Here is a 12,224-nt window from a genome sequence, read left to right on the forward strand (position 1 = left end):
TTGCCACTGACAGTAGCGATACTGTTGTCATAGTAACCAATCCACCAAACTGGTCCCTGCAAGGAGCCGCACACTTCTGCGTCTATAAGGCACCAATACTGGCTGAACTCGCTCACAGTATCAATGACCCTCTGTCCATGCATACGGGGTAGAAAGTGCTGAGGTCCTGGTGTGCAGCTTAAAGCATTAAAGTTCTTTCTTCTGTTTCCCTCTCTGACTCAAAACATTTTCCATTCTGTCTTCTAATCCTTTCCATTTACTCAGGATGTTCCAGGGACGTTGGTTCTGAGGGGTGTGAAAAATCAGGGCCAGTCAGGATCCACAGCTTTGTTCTAAGCAGGAGTTACAAATATGACTACTTTCTTTTTTGGTGAAAAAGGCAGACTCCCAACCCAGTAATTCTTCACTCAGTGTCAGACTCTGAATGTTTGTCCCTGCCCCAAACCTACACGCAAGACCTTTAACTGATTAAAAAATTAAACAAACAAACAAACAAACAAAACACCTCTCAGAAGCCACTGTACAGAAAATTTCAAGTTGGCAGCCCATGGAGTACACTGTGTCGGGGGGCTATGCACACAAGACATCCACACGCATCCAACCATCTGCATTTTTCAACAATGCCCCTACATTTTCAAGGACTCTTTTCTTCTCTAACGTGGGTCTTTCTCTCTTCCTTCTCCTCTCCATTTCACTGGCCTCGCCTGTCTTCAGAGGCACCTGAAGGCACATAAGGCAGGGAAGTGAAACTGACTGTAATTCTTCAGTTCACTTCCCTGCAGCCTCCAGTGAGCCAGTCTCCATACGGCGGCCCAGCTGAGCTCGGAGGAAGCCTGGGTCTCAGCGCAGGTGCAACCACCAGCCCGCTGGCAGGCGCCCTGGGAGAAGGGAGCCAGACAGGGACACCAGAGGCCCTGCGAGCCGCAGGAAACCAAGCCTTACATCAAATGTATAAGATGAAAAAGAAGAGGGCTTCTCCTCTGTGAAAGGAAGAATAGGAGACACTTGTAGTATCTAAAAAGGCCATCATTTTCCCTTTGAGGAATTAATCATGAATTGCTGGGAGCAATCAGAAATTCTGATTTCCCCATTTTCTTCTGATGCCCTTGTGTTCACCTTCAGATCCCTCCAACTTCGCTCTTAGGTCCTTACAAGTCTATTTCTGTGCTATCAGGGAAATCACAAATCTGTTCAAGACTGTTCTTGATGGGCAAAAATGTATTCAGGTAAATCTGCTTAGTGTATCTTTTAAAATTAAAATTTAATCAATTACAAATAGCACTTTTTGTTCGTAAGTTGTTTTCTTTTTTTTTTTTTTTTTCTCATGTTCTCAGCTGATCTTTACCAAAACCCCGGGAAGCTGAACTATATAATTCTTAACCCATTTTACTCAGCTAAAGTGGAGCCAAGATACACATTTAGGTTTATGAATTCAAAGGTGGCAGTGTTTCCAGTATAGTGCTGTTTGTTTAGTCAGTTCAAGTATAAAAGCCTGCTGATTTTTCCATATGGGATTCATCCACGTAGTGTTTAATCCTTAGCAGGGCTGACAACTTCCTCTATGATTTTGACAACACCTCTTCCACAGTCTCTAGCCATCATTCGATTTTTCAGCTCCTGGAAGTTACCAACTCTTTGCTGCCTAGTATTCTCTTAGCTTGTGCCTCCCTGCTTACAGATGCTGCCTTCCCCCAGACCCGTTACTCTGGGCATCTCAGCTCTCAAAGCTCATCTTTCTTTTTGTTTTTTGGAATATAATTTCTTTACAATATTGTGTTGTTTCAACTGTACAATGAAGTGCATCAGCCCCATGTGTACACGTATCCCCTCCTTTCCGATCTCCCGTCCCACCCCCTAGGTCATCACGGAGCCACGCTGAGCTCCGTGTCCTATAGAGCAGCTTCCCACCAGCTACCTCTTCTACACACGCGGAGGCAGTGGTATAGTTGCTCCGTCGTGTTCCACTCTTGTGAACTCGTGGACGGTAGCCTGTCAGGCTCCTCTATCCATGGGATTTCGCGGGCAAGAATACTGGAGTGGGCTGCCATTTCCCTCTCCATCTTACACGTGATAGTGTATATATGTCACCGCTACTCTCCCGGTTCATCCTAGCCTCCCCTTCCCTCCCTGCGTCCACATATCCATTCTCCACATCCGCATCTCTAGTCCTACTCAGGAAATAGGCTCATCTTAAACTTCTTCTGCAGAGGAAGAATTCTTCGGCCACTGTGACAAGGTTACAGCACCTTGTTAGACCAGCTCTCAGAACAGGGCACTTTGCTAGTCTATAGCATGTATTATCAGCGTGATTAATTTGTGTAACTATTTACTCTTTTCTTATATGTACACTACATGAAGTCATGACTGTGTCTATGTTCTTCACCCTATATCTCAGAGCATAGCAGACTTTGGTGCATTATACCTGTCTGACACAAGTTTGGGTTCTTGTCAGCAGTAAATTCGACGCATCACCCCGAATTCCCATTGTGGGCGTGGCACGGTCATTGGCCTAGTTTAGAAAAGCTACCCAAGGTCGTGGAAGCCCCTTGCTTCTCAGGTCTGCTGCCAGCACCAATTATACTGGGAATTAAGATTCACAAAGAACACAGTCATATTTTCTTCTTCTCCTGTTGGCATAATCTTGAAACCCACACTTCTAAAACTACTACACTATCTAGCACGAGAACAAAGAGTTATTTATAAACATTTTAGCTGATTACAAATGTATAATTATTGAACTGGATCAAGTTACAGGAGTGAAGGTTCCATGACTGACCATTTTCTTTTGCTGATTTTTCTTTCTTTTGAGGAATCAGGTTTTTTTCCCTTTTAGTGGAACATTGTAACTCTGTAAATTATATGTTCACTATGTAGTGACTTAAATGCTTCTTAATTTGTGCTTATGAGTCCAACACATATTGAGTGTGTCTATTCTCCAAACTTTAGAATTTTTTTGCTTATCCTCCCTTAACTACTAGTTCTCTTTTTGTTTCTTTTTAAGATGGTTTATTTATTAATACTTTTTTTGATTTACTATATTTCTGTGTACTTCTGTTACTGCTGTTCTTTTTTTTTTTTTACTTCCCTATGATTTCTTTTCTTTCTACCTCAAATATTTGCTATTTTCATTCCTCAACTACTGTAGGTTTTCTCTAGTACCTTTCTGCCTTACTACTAATGTTGCAAATAGTTCTAACATGATTGTCATTCACATTTGTGAATAAACAAGCCCTTTTGATATTTACAGTAAAAGAGACGCTACAACTGAGAGTCCTTCCCCTGGTTAACTTACTCTCCTGTCCATATCAAAATAGTGCTTATTTGTTGTTTTTTTTTTTTAAGATAAATCATCATTACTAATACATGCATCATAAATTATCTTGGATGTTAATGGAAAGGACACAGCACTGAATATATTTTCTGGAATTCTACATGAATGAGAGAAGGCACAAACACTATGGTGTAGCAATTCTTAAGATGATTTTCTTTTAATTGTCAAGGACTTTTTTGTTTTATTTTTAATGTATTTTTTGTTGTTGTTGAAGGATAATTGCTTTACTTGAAACAAAATGTAAATAGAATAAAATCTCAATTAGAGTAATCTTATTTTCTGTTAATGAAACATACAGGCATTTTTATAATTCTGGCTTCTACCTGTTGTATTTATCAACTATAAATATTATCAACATGAGCTTTCTATTGTTTTCTCAGAAACAAAGCTGATATTCTCCAGGACTCCAGTGCACACAAATCTAGAGGAGGAAAATCTCTTGGTTCCAATTCAAACTTCAAGGCTTTGTTTTGGTTTGTTTTATTTTCACAATTAGTTTTCACAATTAAACTGTAAAGTTCTTAGTTGTTTTGTTTTTTTTTAAGATTTTTTTGGATGTGGATCATTTTAGAGTCTTTATTCAATTTGTTAAATATTGCTCCTGTTTTTTTATGGTTTGGTTTCTTGGCCATAAGCCATGTGGGATCTTCGCTCCCTGACCAGGGATCGAACCTGCTTCCCTTGCCTTGGAAGAAGAACTCTTAACTATCGGACCCTCAGGGAAATCACTTTTATCAGTTTATTTAAAATATATCAGCTCACCTTACTTTTAGAGTCAATAATCATAGCACTAAATCTCAGCAATCTCATTATTTAGCCCCTTAGTCTCAGAATTAGTTAATAGAGTATGCAGACCAGCAGGAAAGAATCTGAGCTTTCTACTCTCTTCTCACTTGGTGGTTTGAAGACGAGTTAGAAAATTGGAAGTTTCAATCACTACTGTGCTGTGGTAAAACAAAGATGTGGAGGCGTCGATTGGAGTTTGTTTTTCCTAGAAGTCATATTTACAATATTCACTCATAACAAGAGGCTACACTTCAAAGGATGACAACTGATTCAACTCACCATTATTCAGATAATTGGACAACTTACTTATTTTCTCTGAGCCTCAATTGTCTAATGTTTTAAAAGACTGAAAGGACTAGAAAGAATGTAAGTAATATATTAAGCACATTCATGCTCAACTAGTCAGTGCTCAACTAGTGATATCTACCATTATTATTGGTAAACAGCAGTTGTGTGCAGGTGTGTGTGTGCAAGCATCTTTAAAATCATCTCCACTTTTATCTTCTGTTGGCTTTGTCAATTCATATAAAACTGAAACAAATCCTAAGTGTCTACCACAATTATGTTTAAGACCAATACCAATTCATACTGAACTCACATTTTGGGGTCAAGGCTAGGCACTTGATCTAGTTGGGAGATAAATACATAAGCCAAACCTACAACATACAGTACACGCGCTCAGCTAGGGGTTACCCACTGTGGAGAAGGCAAAGAGGTTCTACAGATATACTCAATCCAGCTGATTCACTTAGAAATCAGAAGTCCTGACAACAATGCCCTTTGATCACAGAAGCTGGAGATATAGTTTGGCATTTGGAAAAGTAGTTGTTCATGTGTTCATTTATATGCCTAGATTAGTTTATTCAATATGTGCATGTCAATCTCAGAAAGCAGTGCATTAAATGTACCTGGCTCCTCTAATTTCCTACCGGAAATCATTAAAATACCATATCAATGATATTAAAGCCTATCCTGAATAATGACCAGTCTATGTTAGTTGGGTCTATATCCAGTATGTTTGTGAAAATGAGCAGCTCATTCACTGTTTTAATTAATCACCATTTACCTTCCTGGGATCACTGTTTAAATTCTTAAGTCTTACTATGGAAAGTTGAAATTTTAACTTGGCAGGGTAGAATTATTTAGATGTGAACTCTTTCCAAACAGAAGCAAGAAGACCAGTGGGATTCTTTCTACTAGAATAAGGGTTAAGGGTTGTGTCCCTGTTCACTGATATAGCCCAAGTGCCTAAAATGGGTTTTGGCAAACTATGACTCACAGAGCAAACCCAGCTTGCCTCTTGTTTTTACAATAGTCCTCCCTGCCACCCCTAGAATGGTTGTTACATTTTAAAAGGGTTGAAAAGAATCAAAAGAAGAATAATATTTTATAACATGCCAAAATCACACAAAATATTGATGCTCACAAATGTTGTATTGTAACACAGCCATGCTCATTCATTTGTGTGTTATTTCTGTGTTACCATGGTTGTTTCTGTGCTACCAAGGAAGAGTGACATAGTTGCAACAGAATTAATATGACCCTGAAGCCAAGTATAATTACTATTTGACCTTTAACAGGAAAAAAAAAAAAAAGCTGACCTCTAGTCCAGAGTAATATCCCTCCTTAACTTCTTTTAAAATCAGATACATTAAAATTTAACCCTTACTATATAGCACAGGGAACTCTGCTCAATATTCTGGAACAACCTAATTGAAAAAAGAACTCGAAAAAGAAGAGGTACGTGTATACATATAACTGGATCACTTTGTTGTACATCTGAAACTAACACATTATAAATCAACTGTACTCCAATGTAAAATAAAAAGTTAAAAAAAAATTTAATCCTCACAAATATCTTTCCAAAAGAGAAGTCTTAACTTTACATATAACTCTAAGGCCAACCAGCAGATTATATGACAGGATAGAGAGGCTCACAGTAATAAGTTGAAACAGCAGTGATGAGAACACAGACTCAAGAGCCACTGTGCTTGGCTCAAACATTGGCTCTGCCACTTACTAGCTGTGTCGCCATGGGCAAAATGCTTCACCGCCCTGTGCCCCAGTTTTTCCACCTATAAAATGAGGCAAACGATGGTATCCATCCCTTAGGGCTATTATGAGCATTGAATAAGTTTGTGTTTGCAAAACACTTAGAACATCATCTGGTATGAAGTAACTACTGTAACATATTTTTCACTGACTTTTTAAGGTAGAAAGTTGAGATAACTTAGCAATTAGCTAAGGTAACGAGCGAGCCCAATGTGTTCAAAATGGGGAAAAAGACAAAGGTGTGTTGAAATTTGAACATGTCCACTGTGGTCAGTAAGTACTCTGAGCCAGTGCAATGCACTAATATATACTCTAACTGCCTTTTGATTGTAGGATATAACTATTTGTCTCCCATACCTGTGACATGGTTCTGTAATCAATGGTCCTGTTTGAGATAATAAACAAACTGTATTCTGAATGGCGAGTGACTTCTGATATGAAACTCTAACTACCTGACAAGTTCTTATCTGAGGGTACCAAATTGACATAAAGGGAAGCAATGACTTAAAGCATTCATGGATACAAGATGAGTTTGCTTTGTTGAGGTTTTATTCAGGTCTTAGGGAAAATAGTATCCTACATTTAAAGAAACACTTTCTAAGCACCAAAACCAGGAGTCAAAACTATGCCTTAAGGAATTCTAATGGCTTTTTAATCATTGCAAGTCATTTTAGCAAATAGATAATTAGTACTCCTGATGTTTAAATAGATTTTTATATCAATTTATGTGAAATCTTTGAAAAGACTGAAGTGAATTTTTTATAAAGTAACCTTTTATCTTCTATAAAATATAATCTCTTGAAAACTATACTTCAATACAGGACTATATATGTGACTGCAATAACTTGTAATTAAATATTCAAAAATATAATTATTTTTATAAATGCTTTTCTGTTACAGGTGTTTTCCTGGAGAAAGTTCAATTAATTTTTGCTATATGCAATAGGAGTCAAGATTAAAGAACATATTGAGAAAATGTAATACTGAGGCTTTCTTATTTTATAATTTCCATTCCTTCAACTTTCAGTAAATGTTTATTTAACTGTTACACTGTGGGAGGTGCAATGAAAATGTAAGAGATCCAGTCCAATTTGATTTACTTGGAACAATTACTAAATTATGCATAACAACTTAAAAAATACAAATAAAAAACTTTTTGGGGTTTCTCGCATTGAACTTGCACTCTAAGTTTTTGATATTTACTTTTTAATGCACTAAATGTTGCAAGTTATGCCACTTTATTAAATTTTTGTGCTTTAGAAGCCTTTAATAATAGCTATTCTAGAAACTTTTCCAAAAACTTCTGTGTCCCATTTCTTTCATTAAAGCAAAATTAAAAAAACTAAGGAGTAAGATTTCAAAATATTTTAATTTTTGTCCAATCATGTCCTGCGATTTTAAATTAGTTATGTATATATTTGGATATAAGATAATAAGTCTCTTATTTTTTAATATCCTCAGTGCTCAGTTTGCTAAAATAAGATAGAATCTAAGTATAAATGGCATAATAAGAAAAACTAACAACTAAGACAAAATTAAATTAATTTGCGTATTTATAAAGTCTCTATGCTTGGCCTGCTTTATTTTTTAGACTTAAAAAATTCCAAATTACTCAATTTAAAATTTTTTTTAAAATATATAATTATTATATTAATATTCCTGCATTCTATAGAAAACATGTACTCTTAAACAAGTAAATTCCTTTGAAGTTATTCTATTTGCTTGAATTTTGAACTTATTCCAATAGACTGGCCAGTTTTAATTTTTCAACTCCTCTGAATTTGAGGAGCTCTTTCATATTTAGACTTTAGAAACTACAGGTGGATAAAAAGTAATAAATACAATGCCCTTCCATCCCATTGTCTTCAATAAAACAGATGCAATTTCAAAAATAATTGTTTAACACATCTATCCCTCTGTTAAACTACATGTAAAGCTGAGAGAACATTTTTATATTATGCTGACACTATAATAAATGGGCTCATATCATACTATTGGTTGCAACTTACAGCATTTTTGTCTACATTAAAGCTAAGTCTTGGTGATTATTCTTGCATTCTTTCTGTGAATTAAAATCAGAATAACGTAATTAGTCGCCCAAATTAAAATGCTATGGTTACTAATAATGGAACAAAGTCTAAAATTATATTACTTTGAGATCAACAATAGGTTCACATGAACTGTTTTCCAGATCTGCTTTTTAAGGAAAATACAGTCTCCTTCCTACTGCGGAAGTATCAGATTCTTGCAGCATCCGTGACACTTGTAAGCATTCAGTGGTCAGACGGCACTACATAGCCTTCAAATGATATGGCCCAGTGAAGCTGGACCGTGTGGTCACGGAGCCAGGCAGCCTGGTATCTCAGCCATCCACCACGACAGAGCCAGAAGGCCCCAGCTGGCGTGCTGAATCCAGACTAAGGTGAGAAATGTATTTTTCATTTTGAAAGTCAACTCTTCTAACATTGAAACCTAGGACATATTTATCAGGTGAAAGTGCATTGAGGACTTTAGGCTTATTTATTGGATCAAATGTATAATTCTCATTTCGCCCCGTTACTCTTAGGACAGGTTAAATCTTAATTTTATTTTCCTTCTGGGTTTCTGAGTTTACACTAGATAGTACATTTTAAAACATATGAATACATGTGTGTTCAGGACTATAACTGAATATGTAAGATATATGCTAAATTATATATACCTGTAAGTTGTTTAAAAGTCATAAAAGTTAAATAACAGAATATTGATCACCAATGTTCCTTGGTATGGTGACATTTGCCCATCACATTAAATTTACCAACCTGATCTTTAGACAAATGGGAACTCTTACAAAATAAAAATACATTTCAAGTCCTAGTTGTCATTTGGACTTCTGTATTCACTATTCAAGCATAAGAGTTTGGATTCTTGTGTTATTGTCTTGCTAGTGTTATCTTGCAAAGCTACAAGTTATTAATTCATTTCTTACCAACAGTAGAAAAATCAACTTACAAGATTTCTAAGTTCAAGATTTCCCATGCCTCCCATGGGCCTCACATGGCCACCAGTGCTCCCTAAACAACTGTAGAGAATGTCTTCCACTTTCCTAAACTTCAGTTACCCAGGTCTGGTAGAAACATCATGATGGAAAAAAGAAACCTTTAATTCTATCAGGGTGCAGAAAGCGGACCCCATTTTCCAGACATCCTTCTGAGTTAAACCATGTACTTTCTAACACAACACTTGGTGGATGAGACTGGGATACCTAGCATCTGGATTCGTGATGTTTTATCCTGAGAAACTGAGAAGAAGACACTACTTCTTTTCTAAAAAGAGAAAGCAACCCTCTGCGAGGGCTCATTAAAAAGGGTTTTAAAATTGGAGCCAATAAAACAGAATTATCAATTCCTATAGTCTTTTTTTTTTTTTTAATCTCAGCAGCATTTTAAAAAGGCATTGTTTTTCTCTCTCCCCTTGGACAGGAAATCCTACTTTGAGTACCACAGGGACACATTCCAAATAGCAAAAACAACAACAATTCTCCAACTCCTTTGTGACTTCAGAGCAGGCGCACAGACCTAACTGCAGCTAGATGAACCACTCCTCAGTTTGCAACTGTGCTCCCCTTTGACACTGGAGCTACTTAGGCAGGATTCACCCTGCCTCCCTGAAACCTCTTGCTTGGCTCTCCTTTAAAAGTGAAAAGGATAAGGTCTCCCTTTTTCCAAGACTGAAAAGTTTGTCTGGGTGATGCCAGACTTTCCAACACTGACCCTAAAAGACAAAGCCTTTTAGACCTCTAACCTCCAAGGGGAGCAACCCCCAAACAAACAAACAAAATAACTTGAGTTGTTGGAATGAATGAAAAGCTTTTCTTCTGGAGTTATCCCCTGGCACTTCTGCTCGCCCGAAGCAGGAAAGGGGTGGAGTGGGCGGGGGTACTTATCACAGGATCCTTTTCCTTAAGCCAAGCCTATTTTGAGACGTAGAGGGAGGACTGGGTAGGAAGACTTCCCAAGCTGTACTTCCAACGGCCCGGACCTTTGGTCCCACCTGCCTGTCAATTTCAGCCCAGGAGTCCATCTTCCTCTCTGCGGATACTGAGAACGTGGACTTTCTGGGATGCACGGAGGCCAGTTTCCCGTTGACCTTTCAGGGACTCTGAAATCAAACCCCCCCCCCCCCCCCCAACACACACAGTCTGAATTGTTTGTTTTCAGTTGTTTTCAGCCTGCAGGAGCCTCCTGTTCAGCACACCCCTCTCCCTCCTCCTCTCTGCCCCCTCCCCTCCCTCCGGCCTCCCGGGCTCCCCCCACCCCCATCGCACCCCCCCCACCCCCCACCTTTGTTGTCTCATACCTGCTGGCCAGGCTCTGCCTGCAGTGCTGCCTGAAGGGCATCAGGTGGTAGTTCATGGCGTCCAGCAGCAGCTTCTGGCAGACCGGGTCGGTGCGCATGAAATCCACCGACTGGACCCGCTCCACCAGCTCGGGGGCCGGGATGAGCGCGAAGCGGAGGCGCTTCATGAGGTCGGGCGCGTACTGCATGCGGGTCTCGCGGTCGTGCTCCAGCCAGAGCACGGACATCTGGAAGAGCGCCAGCTCCGACTCCACGGGGGGCGGCAGCGAATCCAGCAGGGCGCGCATCTCCTCGAAGTTGAGCAGCAGCACATCCTCCACCAGGTACTTGTTGGCCAGCTTCTTGGTCTCCTCCAGGCCGTGCAGCGCGGCGATCTTGCACACCTGCTTGTAGTTCTGCACCGAGATCTGGTCGTTGAGGAACTGCACACAAAGCTTGGTGACCTGGGGGATGTGCAAAATCTTGCTGACCGACAGCACCTCCTCCACCGTGTCCAGGGAGAGGGTCACGTTGGCCGTGTAGAGGTACTCCAGCACCAGGCGCAGCCCGATGGACGAGCAGCCCTGGAGCACCAGGTTGTTGATGGCCCGGGGACTGGTCAGCAGCTTGTCGTCGGGGGAGGAGGATGGAGTGCCGGGCTCCTCCTGCGCTGGCGGCGGCGGCGGCTGCTGCTGCGGCGGCTGCTGCGGTGGGTCCTTGGGGGCCCCCAGGCCGTCCTGGCCGCCGACCCCTCCCCCGAGAGGGGGGTGACTGGAGAAGAGCGATCGGAAGTACTGCGAACAGGAGGCCAGCACGGCCTTGTGGCAGTGGAACTGCTGGCCCTGGGCCGTCAGGGTCACGTCGCAAAACAGCTGCTTCCTCCACAGCAGGTTGAGGCCGTGCAGCAGGTTGTCGCTGTGGCTGGGGTCGAAGGTGGAGGTCCGGTCCCCGGATCTGGACATGGCGAGCTGCCTCGGCGCACCTGGCTTTAAACCCGCCTCCGACCTGGCAGACAGGGGTGGGGGATGGGAGGGAGGTGAGCAGGGGGGTGGAGGGGGGTGGGGTGTGGTCGGGGTGGGGCAGGGTGTGGAGGGGAGGGGAGGGCAAAAAACCACGGTCAGTGCTCAGCTCAGGTCTCCGGACGGACCCGACCCTAAGAGGCAGGTCTGAAGGTGCTGGATCCGTGAGCGCCCCCCCGCCCCCCGGGGCCCTGTCTGGGCGTCCGGGCGCCCGCTCGGCTCCCCGCTACTCCTCTCTCCGTGACCCCGACACTTGGTCCCTCACTTTTCCTAAAACCACCCGGGCTCGGCTCTCGGCGGCGACAGCGATGGCAGCAGCGACGGCAAAGTGGCGGCTGAGGCCGAGACACCTCGTGGGCTCGTGTCCATGCCGGGCCGGGGCGGGGAGAGGCCGGGGCGTGGGGAGCCCAGGGGAGGCCCCCCAAGAGCTCAGAGGCGACCGTCGACGGAGCTTCCAGGTCACCTCGGCGCCCGCAGCTACGCGATTCGCAGTTGGTCCAGTTTTGGGGGTGGCTGGGTGGGCAAGGGGGCCCGACAAGCGTGCGGGAAGGGGGGCGATCCTTAGCCCTCCAAACGCTGGGAACCCCTTAGATTATCCGCGCTGCCCCGAGAAACTCCCGGGCTAATCGTCTGCGGAAGCAGATAAAGCCCTTTCTTCTCCCGGGAAAGTGCAGCGGAGCGCGGTGAGGACCAGCTCAGTGGACTCGGCAGAGGCGGGA

General features: G+C 42.0%; 1 protein-coding gene across 1 annotated transcript in view; it reads right to left on the reverse strand.

Moving 5' to 3' along the window:
• The window catches only part of KLHL14 (kelch like family member 14), a 109,339-nt gene extending 97,480 nt beyond the window's left edge, over nucleotides 1-11,859 (reverse strand). Inside the window, exons 1-2 of the mRNA XM_070452796.1 lie at nucleotides 11,771-11,859; nucleotides 10,508-11,491 (exon numbers count right to left, since the gene is read on the reverse strand). Coding sequence (XP_070308897.1) covers nucleotides 10,508-11,448 — 941 coding nt within the window. The 5' untranslated portion in view covers nucleotides 11,449-11,491; nucleotides 11,771-11,859. The remainder of the gene's footprint in view (nucleotides 1-10,507; nucleotides 11,492-11,770) is intronic.
• Nucleotides 11,860-12,224: the final 365 nt, after the last annotated feature.

The sequence above is a fragment of the Odocoileus virginianus genome, chromosome 22, assembly GCF_023699985.2.
Source record: "Odocoileus virginianus isolate 20LAN1187 ecotype Illinois chromosome 22, Ovbor_1.2, whole genome shotgun sequence".
In the NCBI taxonomy this organism is placed as follows: domain Eukaryota; kingdom Metazoa; phylum Chordata; class Mammalia; order Artiodactyla; family Cervidae; genus Odocoileus; species Odocoileus virginianus.